We start from the raw sequence: 17,977 nt of genomic DNA, 5'->3' as shown, positions 1-17,977 counted from the left end.
AAGAAGGATCTTTAGATGACCCTAGAGCACAGCAAGGGCATTGATCAAAGACTAAGGAGGTACCCTCCAAACCCTGAGGCAGTCTATCCTGCAAAGGGCCTGGGGGTCAGCTCTACTCAACCAGTCAGTGGCTGACATGGGAATTTTCTTCACTCCTGTGGACACCCAGGTAAACAGCACAGATGAAGAGCAAACACTGAAACACTGAAATCTAGAGGCTGGGCTAAGGCCACACGTCCAGGGAGGGACAGAGAGAAGAGCAAACCACTCTCTCACTTAATAAGCATTTACTGAGTCTCCTTCTGAGCTAGGCTCTGAGGTAAATAACGCTGGGGACACAACAGAGACCAACACAACCCCAGGCCTGGCCTCACCGGGTTTTTAGTCCAGTAGGGGTAGACAGACCCACCTTCAGGCAGTGACAGCCCAGGGTAATCAGGGCTGTGATGGGTGAGCTCAGGGGAGTATCTGGGCAACCTTGGGGAAAGCCCAGAGGCTGAAGGAGGCCAGAGGAGACACTTGGTGATCAAGAGGGCTTCCCAGAGAATTCCCAAGAATAACCAAGTAAATATTGAGAAGAGCATTCAAAGCCAAGGGCATGTGCACAAACAGACTGGGGAATGGGGAGACAAGGATGGGCGGGGGCAGATGATGCAGTCTTAGGTGCCACACTGCAGGGCTTCAGCTCTGTCCAAGGTCACTAGGGAGTCAGGAAGGTTTGAAGTAGGGAAGGGACAGAGTCAGGTAAGACTTAAGAGTCCCCTGGTTGTCACATGGTAGGTGGACTAGGGGAAAGAACCACCAGAAGACTGAGTGGAAGGGCCATGGAGCTGAGAGCCTGAATATGAGGGAGACATTCAGGGTGAGACCCAGGGCTCTGGGTGAGAGGGGACATGGGACCAACTCTTAAGATGGGGATCTGGCAGGAAATGCAGTTTGGAGGAGATACTGAAGCCAGTGTGGGACCGGGTGGGTGTGAAGGTCCCAGGGGCCATCCAGGGAGAGGTGTCCAGCACACTGAGGAGCCTACGTGTGGGGCAAAGAAGACAAACTGGGGCAGAGACGAACAGGAAACTGCCCGTGGGGCTGAGATGAGAAGCATGGGAAGACAGCCAAAGACAGGGATGGTGAAAGGCTGGGCATTCCAAACAACAAGGCAGTAACATTAGGGAGCAGCCACAGCTCTAGGGTGGAAATTGCAGTCTTTTCTATGGCGTCGCCTCAGGGCCGTAAGAGTGGCTCTCAGAGGCGAGACGCTACTGTGCGCAAGCGCAAAGATGGCTGGCGATCACTGATGCGCATGCGCCTGGAATTGCCGCCTAGACCTCCGAAACTTCAGCGTGGGGTCACGTGGAAGTCACATGGTGGTCACTGTCCGAGCCCAACGGTAGGTGCAAAGCTGCGGGGACTGGGTCCCCAGGTGGCCACCAGGCCCCGCCCCCAGCCCACAGAACCCCGCCCCCATTCTCCCTTTCCACCCCTCCTGTGCCCACAGACCCCACCCCTTTCTCAGCCTCGGTCTCAGTTCTGCACACCTTTTTCCCAGCCCACAGATACCGTCTTCAGGACTCCTTCTTTCTTCCGTCCCTTCTAATCCATAGACCCCATCCTAGTACACAAACACTTCCCTAAAGCTCAGTCCATGCCCCCAGCCCTCAGACCCTTTCCCAGCCCGCGGACCCCAGCCACCGCCCCCTACCCCTCCTCGAGGCCCTTTCCCAGCCTGCAGACCCTGCCTTCAGGCTGTCCGCCTTCCTTGGACACTCCTGTCTCACAGCCTGTAGACTGCGCCTCCCTCTCAGGTCCTAACCCTCAGAGCCCTCTTCCTCCAGCCCTATGTAGTCTTCAGACTCTCTTCCCAAGCCCCTGACTCCTATCCTCATAGCCCTTACTACTCCTCTACCACAGAGCGGATTTCCTTAGCTTCTTTTCACTTCCAGGCTGCCTTGGACTCCTGACCTTCTGGTCTGAAGCTCTCCCACGTCCCACCCTATTTCTCATTCAGACGCCTCTCTCCAAGTCACACCCCTCTCAAATCACCTTTCTTTCTCAGACTGCCCCGCAAGACTCACAGCCAGCTCTGTCTTTATTGCTCCCAGAGATCTAGTCCTTCATGTCCTCCTGCCCTCATGAGACCTGCTCACTGATCCCTGGCCAGGAGCTGACGGAGTCCACAGATGCCCTCACTGCGTTCTCGACTCCCTGTGGAGCTGGGCTCTGTTCCGGATCCAGAAAGCCAGGTGGGCCGTCTGCATCGCCTGGCTGTGGCTGGGGGCCCAAGCTGGGGCCTCACCCGACTCCTGCGGAGAGGTGAGTTTGGCTGCTGAAACTGCCTGGGGGCACTAGATCAAGGAGCAGAAAGGAGGATGCAACTTCAGTTGACCTGTTAACAATTGTGTATCAGGCACCTGTCTTGTGCCAAGGCACTGTTGTCTGTGATGGAGACTTAGGGGTGAGAATGACCCTCCAGATCACTGTGAATTAAATCTATAATGAGAATTTAAGAGAGTGATGAGAATGAGGGAGACACCCCGGAAGGATGGCTTTTCGAATGGGTTGATATTTGAGTCCCGCAGCATAAGAGCCAGTCAGGGAAACAGCTGGGGAACAAGCACTTCAGAGGAAATAGCCAGTGCAAAGGCCCTGAAATCAAAACAAACTGGGTACACAGTATCGTAAAGCGATTATTCTCCAATTAGAAATAAATTGGAAAAGCAAAAAAAACCTCCCACAAACCCCAAAACTAGGGATATGTAAGTAGCAGCAGGGAGCAAAAGGACTCAGGGAGGCAGCAACTACAGACAGGAACAGGCCTTAAGAATGGTGTCAATTTTGTTGGATTTTGTTCTGTGTGTAATTGGAAACCCCTGGAGTGGTAGGCAGGAAATTAACATGGTCAGACTTACAGTTTCTGTTGTTCACTGATTTCTGTAAGTTGGTTGCGTATCCAGCCGCTTTCTGAGCTTGCTTAATAGTTGCAAGTGTGTGTTGATTCTTTTACTTGATTGTTATCTGCAGACAGTAACAGTTCGGTCTCAGCTATTCAGTCTTTAAACCACAGTCTCTTTTTTTCTGTCATAAGGTGTTGGCCAGAACTCCTAAACCTTATTATCATTGGACATCTTTTTTCATAAAGAGAAGAGTCTTGTGTTTCTGCATTAGGTACTTTGCTTGCTCTTGGGTTTTGGTTTGTAATTTTTATCAAGTAAGAAACTTTCCATCTATTCTTAGTTTTCTGAGGTAGATTTCTTTTTCTAATCATAAGTAGGCATTGAATTTTACCAAGTGCTTTTTCTGCATCTACTGATACAGTTAAATGTGATTTTTATTTTTTAATTTGTGAATGTGTTTTTTTACATTGATAGATTTTCTTTTGTTGATTCATCCTTGCTTTCTGGGAATAAATCTATTGGGTTACCCCTTTTACTTTATTTAGGGGCTTTGCATATATGATCATAAATTGAATTGATTTATGACTTCATTTCTGGTTCTGGAACTCGCATCTCGTTTCGGAGTTAAGGTCAAATTTTGCCTCATAAAAATGAGCCTTGCCCTCTTGCCCTGGGTACCTTTGTGTGATTTAAAAATTTTATTTATTTGTGGCTGCACTGGGTCTTCACTGATGTGCAGGCTTTTTCTCTAGTTGTGCTCCACAGGCTTCCCTTTGCGGTGGCTTCCCTTATTGTAGAGCACGGACTCTAGGCAGTGGAGCTCACTAGCTGAGGCTCTCAGGTTCTAGCACAGGCTCAGTACTTGTGGTGCACAGGCTTAGTTGCTCCACGGCATGTGGGATCTTCCCAGACCAGGGATTGAACCTGTGTCTCCTGCATTGGCAGGCGGGTTCTTTACTGAGCTACCAGGGAAACCCCCCTTTGTGTGATTTTGACACCTCTGGGATGGGGGTGGGGTGGATGTTGGCAGGGCAAGTAGACATCACCTTGTTCCAGTTCTGTGGATTTAGTGGTGAGAAGTGTGTTGAGATGCATTCTGAGGCAGACTCCCCAGCGGCTGGAAGGTGGCGGTTCCAGGACATAGAGATGGAATCTGGAGCCGAGGGTCACCCAGTCAGGGAGGGATTGTGGGGGCTGGGAATTGGGAAAGGTGTTGCCAGGACCTCTGTCTCTGGAGTAAGGGGCCGGGATAGTCCTAAGCCTCGCTGCCCCTCAGTTGTCCAGGTAGATGGCGAGAACTCGGCTGGGCAGACGGCGCTCTTCCTCTCGGCGCTGCTGGGCCACAGCTCGGCTGTGCAGCTCCTGCTGGCCTCTGGTGCCAACCCCAACCAGTACGTGGACACGTGGTGATGCCCCACACTCCCAGCGCCCTGAGTCTGAGCCCCAGAGAGCCTGAGAGCCACGGCTGTCTTCCCCAGAGACCTCTCTCCCTCAGACCCCCTCCCATCCCCCGTGACCCATCTTGCTCTCTCAGTTAACCCCTTCTTGTCCTCCAGAAACTATTCCCATCTTCCTGGTGCCTCTATGCTCACTGCCATCCTCTCACTCTTTCAAGGACTTTACTCTGTCCCCAAGTGAGCCCCCAACCCTGATACCCTCTTCCCATGAGCATAGTGACCCCCGTATCTCTCCATGCCCCCCTCCTGCCACCTCCTGTCCCTGTTCCGTGCCTTTCCCAACCCATTCCTTCCTCGCTGTTCTGCTGCAGCCGCTGCCTGGACGGCAGCACGCCTGTGCACGCGGGCGCCTTCTCGGGCCGTAGCCTCGTGCTCCTACGCCTGCTGCAGGCGGGCGGCGACCTGCGTCTGCGTGACCAGCAGGGGCACAGCCCTTGGGACTGGGCAGAACAAGGTGGTGCCAAGCAGAGCTGGGAGGTGAGCTGTGGCCAGGGTGGGCTGAGGGCCTCGGGGCCGGGCCCCCCACCCTGCCTCACCCCACATGCTCCCTGCCCCGTCCAGATGCTGGAACTGTTACAGCTGTGCCGGGCCCACATGTCAGCCCTGGTGCACGGCAGTGAGTTGGTGCCCGCTGTCTCCCTGGGCCAGTGGCAGGCTAGCTCTGGACACAGCCTGTGTGGTGGTCTGCGGCTGGTGCAGGCGAACAGGTAACGGTGCACGTCCTGAGGCCTGCCTACCCACCATGCCTGGCTACCCTGGACTTGCTCTCAGATGGCCCTTTACCTCAGGGCATGGAGGCCGGAGCAGACCAGGAGACCCCCCCATGTCCCTGCCTTAGGGTTCGGCCAGGTAAGCGGGAGATGTCGGAGGGAGTGGGGACCATGGCGTCCGTCCTCTTCCTGCCTCATGGTCCCGCTCCCCACCCCTCCAGCTGAGCAGCCTGTGGCCACTGGGGCTGGTAACAGGCGTACCCATCGTGGACCCCAAGGAGCTGCTGCCAGCGCAGGGTGAGCCTGACCGCACCTACAGGAGCAGCTCCCACACCCTCATGGCCAAGTGAGAGAGCCCCTCTGACACCCTGCCTGGTGTCTAGCAGAGCTGGGGAGAGTCTGGCCCTCCTGCCCCCCCTCACTGGGAAACCCCTTGTCTCAGACCCGCGCCCTCTTCCCTCCACCTTCCTCCAGCCTCCTGTGGAGGGGCCACCCTGTGACCGTGCGGCAGCTGAAGGTGCCAGGAGCCCAGGCTGATGTGCTGTTGGCTGACCTTCAACACTGCAGGTGGGTCCCTCCAGCCAGCCCCCTAGGCCCGCCATCTTCTACCCGCCCTGCCCAACTTGAGTGTTTTGGAAATAGATGCCCAGGGAATGTGGTGGTGGCCGTGGTTACAGCCTTCACCCCTGGGCCAGCATTTGGCATGGAGCCCTCCTACTGGAGTGACCCAACTTACCACGGGAAAGTGGGCGCCCAGTTTTGTAGGCCTTGGAGAGGAGTGGGTGTTGGGAGGGTACCAAGGACAGTGGTGCTGGCCCCACCACTGCCAGGCTGTGTGACCCGGGGTCACCGTTTCTCCTGTCTGGTGGCTGAGGCAGATGGTCAGCTCTGGGCCAGGCGGGCTAGGGCCTCCTCACAAGTGGCCTGCTCTCCTCTTGCCCAGCGCCCTGCACCACCCCAGCCTGCTGCTGCTGATGGCACTGAGCCCCTCCAAGGACCTATCGGGGCTGTGCCTTCTCTTCGAACCCGTGTGGCTGGGCTCCCTTCATGTGGTGCTACACCCCCAGGGCCCACGAGAAGGGAGACCCCCCCACCTCGTGCCAGGCCTGCTGCCGGGCCACCTGCTGCTGCAGGTACTGGAGGCCCTGCTGTTCCTGCAAGCCCGCTGGCGTGCTCACGGCGGCCTCAGCTCCCATGCTGTGCAGCTGGTGCGGCCAGGCCTGGCAAAGGTGGGCAGCCTGGAGCACGGGCGCCCGCTGCACCAACGCTGGCTGCAGCCCAAGTGAGTGCCTGCCTCCCTGTCCTGCCCCCGTGGCCCCGTCCGGTAGTCGCTGACTCACCAGGTCCCTTGGCCTCCACAGGCCGCGGCAGGGTTACCCCTGGGGAGGCCCAGGCCCAGGGCTGCCCCCACCTCCTGAACTGTACCCATGGCTGCCGCTGGAGCTCATCCATGGTGACACGCCTGCGGCCACCTCAGACCTCTACAGCTTCTGCATCCTGGCCCAGGAGGTCTTCACGGGTCAGTGAGTAACCCTGCTCCCAGCCCCACTGAGGCCCCCCACCTCGGTTGGGTCCCCCAATCATGCTTCCTCACAGGAGAGCTGCCCTGGGCTGGAAGAAAAGGACCTGAGGTGAAGGCTAAACTAGAGGCGGGTGAGAGCCCGGCCCTGGACCCCCTGGTGCCAGCCCCCTACCAGGCCCTGGTTCGGGCTGGGCTGGGCCTAGGGCCTGCCGACCGCTGCGGCAGCCTGCAGAGTACACGATGCCTGCTGCGGGAGGCTGTGGCTCAGGTACAGGACAGGCAGGCAGGGGAGGGTGGCGGCCAGGGGACCTCAGGCAGGGCGTGTGTCCCACACCCACTTTACTCCTGCAGTCTTTACTCCTCCCCACAGGACTCGGCCTCTGAGGTGAGCTCCCCGAGGGACTGGGCCACACAGTGCCGTCCACCGCAGAGTTCTCTCCCAGGTTAGAGGGCCCAGAAGGGATGGGAGCCGGCGCTGAGCAGAGCTCGGCTGTGCCCCATTTCCAACTGGCTGGTCTGCAAGCCCAGACACTGTACTGTGAGCTGGCTCCCAGAGCCGAGACTGCACCCGGGCCTGTGGCCCGCTGTGATGTCCCTAGGCCCCTCCCCATCCTAGGCAGGAGCCAGGACAGGCACGTGGAGGACCGAGGGAGCTGTGGGCCACCCACGCCAGCCCTCTGCCGTCGCTCTCTGCAGGTCATGGGCCACAGCAGAGTCCAGAGGGGTGCCACCTGGGACTCAGGCAGCAGCTTGACTCTAGGCAGCAGCCCAAGTCCCTGCCCTGGCGTCTGCCCAGGGCACAGCCCCACAGCCAGGGTCAGCCTGGACCAGAGCCTGGAGCCCAGATCAACAGTATGGATACCCCAAGTCCTGCGCCATTGTCCATTTGCTTACCCATGACCCTTCCCCCAAGCTGTCACCAGCCCCACTTTCCCTGGCTGCCTCTCCTCTGACCAGGGACCACCTGGGACCCACACTGTTCCCCTCGCTGACCAGTTACCCCCTCCCCACCCCCATTCCCGACCAAGCCCTGCCCTGCACACCAGCCTTCAGGACTCAGCCTCCCTGCTGGGGACTCAGAGCTCTGAGGAGCGGTTTGAGAGGAAGTTCTCAGCCAAGATCCAAGCCCTGCGGGGGCTGTGGCGGCATACACACAGGGCTGCCCTGCTGGATCCCCAGCCCTGGGAGCCCAGCCCCTGCCTGCTGACCCACAGGGAGGCTTCCCATGCCCTGGCGGCTGCTGGCAGGGAAGGCCACGAGGGCAGGTGAAGCAGAGGGCCCTGAGCCCAGGCCCTGCCCCAGCCCGCCCGCCCAGGGCTCTCCTGAGCTCCGTGGTCACTGGTGGCAGCTCTAGTCTTTACTCCTGCAGGTACCCAGCCCTGAGCTGATCAGAGGAAGTCGCTTCTCCAGCCTCCAAAAGTGAGAAGTGGGGTGCTGGTGGGAGGTCCCTGGGCCCCTTCCACCTCCCTGAGGTCAACTTCAGCCCACCCCTACCCCACCCTCTCCCAGGATGGATCTGCTGGAGGAGATCATAGCAGAGCTGCAAGGTGGATGCCAACTTGAAGACGGGCCCAGGCTCAATCCCACTCCTGACACACATTGTTAGGGCACCCGTGGCCCCTTCTGTGCAGATGTCGCCCCTCAGAGCCTCCCAGGAGTGACTCCCCACTTAGCACCTGCTGAAGTGATAAAATGAGAAAGCAACCCACCTGTCACTGCCTCTTTATTCATTGAGCCTGGCCCCGGCATGACAGCAGCAGCCACATTTTCCCCATTTTTATTCATTAATTTTGTCAGATGGTTTAGTGGGGTGTGTGGGGAGATAGCAGGAGCAGCCCCCCACCCCCGTGCACAGGACAGGACATGCTGGGGACCCCTGGAGGGAAAGGGAGGGTAAGGAGTCAGCCTAACCCTCTCAGATTTGTGCGAGAGGCCCCAGGATGGAGGATGGTGGGGGGCGGGCATGCCCGTCAGCCCAGGGTAGGTAGGCTATGATAACGGGTTAGGGACCCACATCAAAGGCAAGTTACAAAGTTAGAAACCTGGGGTAGGGGTCAGAAGCTCAGGAAAATACAAAACAAGGGATCAGGTTGGACCAAGATCAGTGAAAGGGGAAGAGAAAGAAGGAAGGTCCCTCCCAGCTCTGGCTCAGCAGTAGCTTTGGGTCTGGCTCTCAGGGTGGAAGGACCAGCTGGGAGTAGGGTAGGGGGGTGGGGGACCAGCCCCCTCCCTCCCTTGCCCCCCATTCCTGTACAGGGACCCTCGGTGGTGCTCGCCCCCCCTCCTATAGGCTGGTGGGGCTGCCCTGTAGGGGAGAGGGTCTGGAGGGCCCCAGGGCCCAGGTACCCTGTGAGGGGTGTGGTGGCCCCAGGGGGCCCGCTGCTTTTGGGGGAGGCGGGGGGCTGGGGGGCCAGGATCAGAGCGACTGCGAGGGTGGGCAGGAGGGGAGGAGGAGCTGGAAGAAGCGGGTGAGGGGCCCCTGGGCCCCAGGGCTAGGTTGACATAGAGGGGTTCAGGTCGGGTGGGGCGCCGGGCCGAGTGCTGGGGGGCTGAGTAGCCAAGGTGGTCGTGGGGAAAACAGGAGGGTGGTGGGTAACTGAGCGGGAAGTCAGAGGACCTATGGAGTGGTGGGGATTGGCCAAGCATGCCGTACGAGGCACTGAGCCTGTCTGGGGGCATGGGGCGCAAGGGACTCCAGGACCGAGTAGGGCCAGAGTAGGGGGAGCCCTCACCCGCCTCGATCTCATAGTACAGGTTCTCTCCTCTGTCCAGTGGTGTAGGGGGAACCAGGGGGCTCCTCCAGACTGGGGCTGGGGAGGTGGGCTGGAAGGATGGGGAGCCGAGGGGGTACAAGCCTGGTTTGGGGACCCCGAGGAAGGGTGGCAGGCACTCCCGGGGGGCTGAGAAGAAGCCAGGGGTGGGAACCTGCTGGGAGACAGAACACAGGGACTGGGCTGCCGTCTCTGGCGCAGCCCCACACCCCCCACCCCTCCTGAGCTGGGCACTAACCTGGGTAGGGCCTCGGGGTGTCCTCCTCGAGGTCCCTGTGGGCCGCTGGCTCCTCACCAGGCTCCCATCACTTTGTTGCCTTGGTAAGGAAGGTGGGGGTCCTGGAGCCCAGCCACCTGGGTGGGCTAGGGGGTGGGGGGGTGGCCCACTCCCTGAGGTCCCTAGGGGCTCACCGCCCACCTCCAGGGACAGTGAACGGCGGAAAGGGGACTGAGGAGCAGATGGGATGCCCCCCTGCTCCTGCTGGCTCTGTCTCTGGGCCACCTGCTGAGCCCGCTCAGCCAGGGCCAGGGCCATGAGGCGTGCTGGATTTTTGGGAGGCGGGGGTGGGGCCCCCCCCGGGCGCAGGAGGGACAGGGGAGGGGGCAGCAGTGGTGAATCCATACCAGCACCTAGGAGAGGAACGGGAAGAGGAGTCAGCCAGGTCTTGGGCACAGCCTCGGGGTTGTGAGGGAGTGGGCTGGGCTGGGCTGGGCTGGGCAGGACACACCATGCTGGCCTTGGGCTCCCCGGGGACCAGGCAATGCCAACTTGCTGCAGATCTCTTGTTGGCAGGTGTCACTCAGCTGGGCCTCAGCTCCACGCAGCAGCAAGGGGATGAGGTGGGGGCGCCGGCCTGGGCTAGGGCTGAGGGCTGGTGTTGGCGTGGCCGAGGCAGGTGTTCCTCCAGCCCCCAGCAGCTCCAGGACAGCAGGTGGCACTGACACAGACAGGGGCTCCGAGATGTCCAGGGCAGTGGGTGAGGCAGGGCTGGTGGGGCCCCGGGGCGAGAGGGCCTGGGGGGTTGCCCTGGGTGGAAAGGCAGAGGCGGGGGCTGGGGGGGCCGGGCTGGCGGGAGGTGCTGGGTCCCCGGGGGTGGGGCTGCTGCAGCGAAAGGTAAGGGGATCAAAGTCAAGCCCCCGGAGCCCCTCCAGGCAGCGGGGTGGGCTAAAGTCCAGCTCGTCACCGTCGTCTAGCCAGGCCGAGGTTCGGTGTGAAGGGGAGCCCGAGAGTGCTCCCAGCCCAGCTGCGGAGGACTCGGAGGAAGAGGAAGAAGACGACTCGGAGGAGGACTCGGTGGACTCGGATGACGACAGGCTCTCACAGGAGCCAGCAGGTGCGGGGCCCACGGGAAAAGCATCACTGCTGGAGTGGGGTCGCCGTAGCCTGTGCAGCCGCTGGAGGCCTGGAAGGGCAGTGCGGGGGAGGTGGAGTTAGGGGTCAGGGGTCAGAACTACCTACCCAGATACATCAGTGAGAACAGGACACACACCCCCAGTAAGCTGGGGAAATAACACAGAGACACGTCCCTGCCTAGGGTCACAATGGCTGGGGATCCAGGGAGAGCTGTGCAGACTCACGGGTGATAAGAGGACATCAGTGGCAAGTCCATGAAGAGGACTGTTCCAGAGGCAAGAACAAAGTCTGACAACCCCACTGGCTACAAGCTCCACACCGACAGGATCTCACACCCGGTGGCTGGGAGGACAGCCTGAGGCGACCACTTCTGGGAAATACTCGGGCCTCGTCTTGTACAGCTGGATGTGGGCCTATCATACGGTGTGCGCCTCCCCTCCTGGGCGCGCTTGTCAGAGCCCCCACATCCATCAGGAGGGGCATGGACAAGTATCCCCTCCCCTGAGGGGATACCCACACTCGACAGTGGACAGTGATGGAGAGGAAGGAGCCTGAGCTACGCCAGCTGTGCAGACGGCAGCCTGTGATGGAGTGGTGAGTGAGTACACACACAGCACGATACCCCTTTTTAATGGTACCCTTTAATCAAAGATTCAAAACAACTAGCAGTATGCTGTTGACCTCTACACCTGTAGGTGACAGAACTGTAAAAGCAAAGGGATGAAGACTCTCAGAGGTTGCCTGAGGTGGGGAGGCAGCAGGTGGGACAGGGAGGAGTTCGTAGGTACTGTGGTGGGAGGCCTTTATTTCTGGCCAGTGGATTCATGGGTGTTCATGATACTATTTAATTTTTTTCAAAAGAGATGAACAAAAGACTAGAAGGACCCTGCGTGGGCCAATGACCAGAGTGCATTGTGAACCAAGAATGAAGCTTTATCAAACTTATTGTATGTAAGGTCTAGATTAAAACAAAAAACCTCAAGACCCCCAAACCTAAGAACACCACGTGGAGGCCAGCTCAGAGCCCCAGTCCCTCCCAGCTCCACCTGGGTGCAGGCAAGGGTCACCCCGTGCTCACCAGCGCCACTGGCCTGCGATGACAGAGACTCCTCACTCTTGGCAGACCTCAGTGTGACAGTGTCAGGTCGGCAGCCTGCAGGGAGAGGACGAGGGGTCATGGGGGGCACTCCAGGGTGCCTCTCCAGCCACCATGCCCACTGCCAGCCTCTGACCTGAAGGCTGCGGTCGGGCCCGGGTGCCCCCTAGCCAGGGCAGAGGCTTCTTTCGGGGGATGCTGGGGCCCCGGCCCAGTGCAAAGAAGGTCTTCCAGCTGCTACCCCCAGGCTTCCGCTGTTTCTCGCCTCTCTCCCCTTTCCTCCTGGAGTTTGGGTCAAGACATAGGAGGCTGGCTGAGGAGCTGGGCCCCCCAGGCCAGTCCCTCCCTTCTGGACATCCTACTCACCTTTCCACAGGTGAAGTTGGGGCCTTGGAAGTTGTGGGCTCGGTGGGTGTCCCCAGCCGACCCTGGGTCCGAGCCTGGGCTTCCTCTAGTGTTAGCAGGCGAGTGGAGGGGCCGCTGCCCGCAAGGGACTTAGGCCTGGGGAGGAGGCAGCGGCCTGAGGAGTCAGGAGAGGGGGCAGCCATCAGCCCTGGGGCTGTTGAAGGCCACAGGCAAAGCCAAGCGCTACAGCCCAAGCCCCGGCCCCGCAGCGTGCCCACCCGGGCTGGCAAGGCAGGGGGCCAGGACAGATCAGGCGGGAATGGGTGGGCAGCAGGCAGGTGAGGAGGAGGAGTGAGGCAGAACGAGCTGATGAGGAGGCAGCTCCCAGCAGCCAGCGAGGACAGCGGCTCTGGCTTCAGTTACCTCGGGCCAGAGGGCCCTCCGACGTGCTGAGTCCTGACTGGGCTGGGGTCCGGGGCAGGGCAGGGAGTCTGGGTGGGGCCGGGGCAGGGTCAAGTCTGGGGACCTCCCACCTCCTCCCAGGTGGAACCATGGCCCCAAGTGCCCCCAGGAGCTACAAGGGGTGAAGGAAGAACGATGTCCGGGCCAAGAAGTGGGGATCCTGAGCGTAGGAGCTGAAATGAGAAGGTGGGGGAAGGGGAGGGAGAGGCCGGGGCGGGGTCCTCAAGGAACCAGAAGGGAGGTCCAGCTTCAGTGGGACAGGGATGGGGCTGGGAGCCCACCTACCCTCCCACTGCAGCCCTGATGATGGGGGGCAGTAGTTAGGACATGGGATAGGATGGGCATACCTGCAGGGTCGAGGCCAGCAGAAGTGAAGGTGTCGCTGAACAGGACGTCCACGTGGGTGAGCAGGAATTCCACCACCACCGACTGTACCCGCACCTCCCGGAATGCTGCTGCCCCCCCTAGCCCCACTGACTCCAGCTCCATGGACCTGGATGGGAGGAGGGTGAGGGTGGCCAGGTGCCTGGAGCCCCAGCTGGTAGGTTCTGGCCGGGGGCGGGGGTGGGGCGCCGTGGAAGCAGTGACTGTCATTCAACATCTCTGACCTTATCCACTGATCACATCTAGAACTAGATTCTCAGCCTTTCCCCAGAACCTGCTCCCTCCCTGCCTATCCCATCTCAGTAAATACCTTGGTATTGCCCTTGACCTCTCTTTCCCTAACACCCACATCCAATTGCAGGAGACCCTGTGGGCTCCACCCACAAACTCTATGCAGAATCTGAACTCGGCTCCCCATGCCCCTACTCTGGCCCCGCCTCCATCCTCTCCGTCCTGGACCAACACACAGCCTCCTCCCTGTTCTCCCTGCTCCCTGCCAAATCCCTACAGTCTGCTCCCCACACTTAGCCAGAGGGAGCCTGTGAACCCCTAAGTCACAGATCAGGGCCCTCCTGGCTTAGAGCCCTCCTCTGGCTGCACGTCATTCCTGGTAAAAGCCAGATCCTCACCATGACCCACAACTTGTAAGTCACTCCCCTGGCTGTTCCTGCATCACCTCTCTGACCTTACCATCTCCTCGCCTTCAACCCTGCACTCTCTCACTCAGCTCCAGTGACACTGGCCTCCAAAACACTGGGCCCTGACCCAGCCCCAGGGCCTTCGTACTTGCTGTTCCTTCTACTTGGTTTGCTCCTTCTCAGCTACACAGGCCCTTCTCTTACCTTCTGCAGCTGTTAATTCAAATGTTACCTTCTCAACGGAGTCTTCCCCACCTATTTTATTTAAAATTGTAAATCTAGATATCCCAGGTCTGTCTTTATTTTTGCTCACAGTTCTTATACCTACCACGTACTAGCTATTTTATTTATTTATTTATTTATTTATCTGATTCCCAAGAAGAATTGAACTCCTCCAGGACAGAGAACTTGCCTGTCTTGGTCACCATCAAATCCTTTCGGGCTTACCCTGCTGCTGGCCAACAAGGACTTCTTCCTGAAGCCTTCCCTGCCACTCTATCTAAAAATTTCAAGTGCCATGACTGACCAGATCTCCGTTCCCTACTTTGTAATCTTTCTCCTCAGCCCTCATCACTGTCACACTGTGCTCTCGTTTTTTGGTAATGTCCACTGTCATCTCCCACATAGGATTGTGAGCTCAGAGCGTAGGTTCCTGCTCACCACTGCGACCCCAGTGCTGAGAACAAGGGTGGGCATAGGGGCACCCAACACTTAAGAAATATGTGTTGAGGGACTTCCCTGGTGGTAGTGGCAGGAGTCTGCCTGCCAGTGCAGGGGATGTGGGTTCAGTCCCTGGTCCGGGAGGATCCCACATGACTTGGGGCAACTAAAGCCTGTGTGCCACAGCTACTGAGCCAGTGAGCTCTAGGGCTGGTGAGCCACAGCTAATGGGACCCTGTGCCGCAGCTACTGAGTCCTGGGTGCCCTGGAGCTCACACGGTGAGACTGCCGAAGCCCATGTGCCTAGAGCCTGTGTTCTGCAACAAGAGACACCACCACGATGAGAAGCCTGCGTACCGTGAGGGACAGCTCCTGCTCAATGCAACTAGAGAAAACCCTGAACGCAGCAACGAAGACCCCCACAACCATAAATAAATTACAAGAAAAGAAATAATGTGTTGGGCGAAATGATCAAAAGAGCAAAAGCTGGATGGGTTTCTGGGGTGAAGTTGGGGGGGGCGGGGAGACTCCAGGCCCAGCCTGGGGGTTGGTAGGGAGCTGTGGGAGCAGGCTGGTGAGCCGCCAGCTTACCGTAACAGGTTAGGTGCCCAAACGATGGCCAGGTTGCGGGCGTGCATGCTGGTGTTGGCACTGTGTCTCGCCATGCGGGCCAAGTGCCTCAGCAGGTACTCCAGGGTCCTGGGGGTGGGAGTGGAGAGGGAACGCCTGAGCCTCACCTCCCTTGGGAGTCCACCACCACCCTTCCCTGCCCCTCCTGGTTTACCGGTAGTGCGGCGGGGGCAACTGCTGGATGACATCGTGAACCCTCACCAGGCGCTCCTCCTCCCCTGGCACCGACATGGCCTCCTGAGACAGTGCACAGTGTGAGCAGGGCTGGGCTGCTGCCTCCCAGCCCCTCCTACCTCGCGGTCACCCTCACTCACACTGAACTTCCCGTAGAGCTGGTAAGTGAGTAAGGGGTTGGGCAGCTCTCGGAAGTAGAGCTTGCAGAGGGAGGACACGCTGTGGATGTCCTGCAGGAAGGCGGGGCCAGACAGTTCAGGGATCCTCTCACTGTCGAACTCGTGCCTGAGGCCACCACGTCGAGAAGATGCAGGTCAGAGCTGGCCCACCGGGCTGGGTGCTGCCCCCACACCCAAAGTGTCCACAGGTAGATGCAACCCTCTTCCTGTGCTGGCTTTTCAGAGGCAGCACCTGACTGAGCCCCCTCCCCTCCAACAACCCTGCATGCCAAAGACAAGGGCGCCCCATTTACACAGGAGCACACTGGGGCTCTGGTGGGAGACACCCTGCTTGTAGCTACCCAAGCCCATCTGCCTCCAGGGTGTGACTGGGCTCCATCCACAAAGTTGTGCCATTTTCCTGGCTCCAAGAGGCACTGGAAACTGCAGCTGAAATCCCAGCGGCCTCTGCTCACAACCTGGCAGTGTCTCGCCCTCTCAGGTGAGAAAGCTCTATACACGGGACCTCAGCCTCAGGCCCTCTGCGCTCGCCTGGAAGCCCGGGCCTCAGCGCTTCCTACTTCTTAGACTGTTATGCCTACTGCCCCTCTTTGGCCCACAATCCTTCCTGTGGTTCCTCCCTTACTCCCAGTAAAAGCCAAGAGCCTAACAGTCATCAAAAAAGGCCCGTGAGCCTACTCGCCCCTTATCGCTTCTCAAACATCATCTCCTGCCACTTTCCCCTCCCGCTGGCTGTTCTCTCCATGGTGGGAACCACAATGCTCGCTCCTCCACCTCCTGCGCAGCGAGCACTCTCCCAGGAGGCCTTCTCCACCCACCTTGAGTTTTTATTATGATCTCCCTCACCCCGTCTTTTTTTTCTCCAGGCCACCTGTCACTATTGTCAACTCTCTCCTTTCCTGTCTGCCTCTCCTTCCAGCACGTGGACCCCAAGAGGCAGGAGTCTCCGGCTGTCTCGTTCACCATGGTGTCCCTACAACTTAACGCTTGACGTGTGGGAGGTGCTCACGAAGGTTGGTGGAGGGTCCTCACCGTAGCCTCTGGATGTTGGATGACACACCTGAGAGTCGATAGATTCCATCCACCACCCCATGGGCCTCAATAAACTCAGAACAGCAGCGCAGCACCTGGGGCACTGGGAGAAAGCAGGGGTTGGGTCTGCTGCTGTGGGTCACAGCCTGGCGGGGAGGAAGGACAGGGGAGGCGGACTGGGCCTCACCATCCTGGCCTGAGTTGCTGAGGTGTTCTCCCAGGTCACAGCCAAATACCCTCTGCCGCAGAATGCCCCGCTGCCGCAGACGCTGCCGGGAAGGGCGGGAGCGCATAAAGGTGCGGAGGAGGCCAGCCAGCTTCCCCCGCGGCCGGGGCACCGCTGTGGAGATAAAGGCTGGTCACACAGGGTCGCATGGGGAGACGGGGCAGGGTCTGGCCCCTGGTAATTACAAACGGGTCATGTTCACATTACCTGAGGTCAGAGAGGAAACACCCTGGGAAGCCAGGACACCACATGGGGAACCATCGGCATCTGCAGGGTGAACAGTGGTGGAAAGGATGGAGGGCAGGGAAGGGATGCAGGAGGGCCTCCCCACTCTGCCCAGGACACTCACCCCCCTTTAGTCCTGGACCTGGCCGCTCCGTGAATAGTTCCACACACTCACTGGGGAAGAAACCGACCTGAGGAGGATTTGGGGTCAGTGACGGGGCCACCTGAGCTGGCCCAGTGCCCCAGCCCTACCTGTCCAGCTCCAGCCAGGCTGACCTGGAAGCCCCGCTTGCCCCGCCACCAGCTCCGATCCTCCGTGGGCGGCATGTCGATCACGGAGACAATGTCCCCCACCTGGGAGTAGGTGGGCATGAGGAGGCGGGGTCAGAAGGTGCAGATGAAGTGGGAGCCCAGCCAGAGTCTGCTCCCTCACAGCCTTACCTCGAAGGACAGCTCGTCAGGTGCCTGGGCCGTGTACCGCTTTACCACATGGGCAGCGGCCACTGCGGGGATATTGAGTGAGGCCTCCTCACTGAGGAGCAGTCGCCGGCCGTGGTTGTCCAGCTGAGATGGAGGGGGATGTGGCAGGGAGAGGCCAGAAGAAGGTAATAGTAAAGACCGAGAAGGTTCCCCCACTAGAGGCCACCCCGTCCCCTACCTGGGTGCCCCTGTCACTCAGAGCTATTGGTAAAACACCTACACTCTTGCTCCTTCCAAAGCAAATTCCCTTCCATGTCCCAGGATGCCCCTGCCCGAAACCATGCTGATTCACTCCTGCACCCACATCCTCCACAGCAAACATTGCATATCTCCTATCTGAAAACCTGCACTCTTAGCCCGGCGTTCTGCTAGCTGCAGCCAAAACTATTTCTAGCCAGTATATCAATATACCTTGAAATTCTCACATCCCCACAGCCCAACACCTGCACACACACACACACACACACACATGCACGCACCCACTTGTGTTCTCTCTCACAGGCAAGCGCCCACACAGACACTGAAATACCAGTACCTCCTCCACTCCAGCTCTTTTCTTTCCTGTGCCCACACACCCTCCCAGGCTGCTTCTTGCTCCTCAGACATCCCTCCCTCACTCCCAGCTCCAAGCCCCCTGCCCGGGCCCACCTCCATCCAGGTAAGCACCGGCCCACAGTTGAGGTTACTGTCCACCAGCCCTGACAGGGTTTCCAGGTACTGCAGCAGCAGCGGCACCAGCAT

The 17,977-nt window shown here is 59.2% G+C and overlaps 2 protein-coding genes and 1 long non-coding RNA gene across 8 annotated transcripts; 2 read left to right on the top strand and 1 right to left on the bottom strand.

Moving 5' to 3' along the window:
* The first annotated feature begins 1,688 nt into the window (after positions 1-1,688).
* LOC138095804 (inactive serine/threonine-protein kinase TEX14-like) lies at positions 1,689-8,221 on the top strand. 4 transcript variants are annotated; one of them, XM_068991704.1, is made up of 13 exons: positions 1,689-2,310; positions 4,168-4,282; positions 4,660-4,825; positions 4,910-5,055; positions 5,137-5,197; positions 5,280-5,404; positions 5,533-5,625; positions 6,002-6,340; positions 6,420-6,577; positions 6,655-6,848; positions 6,951-6,965; positions 7,950-7,999; positions 8,090-8,221. In XM_068991704.1, the coding sequence occupies exons 1-13, from the start codon at positions 2,178-2,180 to the stop codon at positions 8,184-8,186; spliced, it is 1,692 nt and encodes a 563-aa protein (XP_068847805.1). In that variant the 5' UTR covers positions 1,689-2,177; the 3' UTR covers positions 8,187-8,221. The 4 variants fall into 4 exon arrangements, with proteins under 4 accessions (XP_068847805.1, XP_068847804.1, XP_068847806.1 ...); XM_068991703.1 differs by having other exon boundaries at positions 5,137-5,355; XM_068991705.1 differs by having other exon boundaries at positions 5,137-5,355; positions 6,951-7,023; positions 8,090-8,118.
* A 507-nt stretch (positions 8,222-8,728) lies between these two features.
* Positions 8,729-17,977, bottom strand: ARHGAP33 (Rho GTPase activating protein 33). 3 transcript variants are annotated; one of them, XM_068992335.1, is made up of 17 exons: positions 17,885-17,977; positions 17,198-17,320; positions 17,033-17,110; positions 16,881-16,947; positions 16,739-16,798; positions 16,493-16,645; positions 16,306-16,408; positions 15,235-15,379; positions 15,075-15,157; positions 14,882-14,989; positions 12,956-13,101; positions 12,168-12,321; positions 11,938-12,083; positions 11,784-11,858; positions 11,387-11,388; positions 10,080-10,269; positions 8,729-9,981 (listed from the first exon to the last, which is right to left on the bottom strand). In XM_068992335.1, exons 1-17 carry the CDS (start codon positions 17,975-17,977, stop codon positions 8,729-8,731), a joined length of 2,979 nt encoding a protein of 992 aa, XP_068848436.1. The 3 variants fall into 3 exon arrangements, with proteins under 3 accessions (XP_068848436.1, XP_068848435.1, XP_068848434.1); XM_068992334.1 differs by lacking the exon at positions 11,387-11,388 and having other exon boundaries at positions 8,729-9,505; positions 9,590-9,981; positions 10,080-10,754; XM_068992333.1 differs by lacking the exon at positions 11,387-11,388 and having other exon boundaries at positions 10,080-10,754.
* On the top strand, positions 15,166-15,729 carry LOC138096230 (uncharacterized). The gene is made up of 3 exons (XR_011146428.1): positions 15,166-15,255; positions 15,331-15,407; positions 15,635-15,729. It is a non-coding gene; the product is annotated as an uncharacterized lncRNA (long non-coding RNA).

This window comes from Capricornis sumatraensis, chromosome 20 (genome assembly GCF_032405125.1).
Source record: "Capricornis sumatraensis isolate serow.1 chromosome 20, serow.2, whole genome shotgun sequence".
In the NCBI taxonomy this organism is placed as follows: domain Eukaryota; kingdom Metazoa; phylum Chordata; class Mammalia; order Artiodactyla; family Bovidae; genus Capricornis; species Capricornis sumatraensis.
Note: the sequence above shows the minus strand (reverse complement) of the source record. Positions and strands in the feature narration are given on the sequence as shown.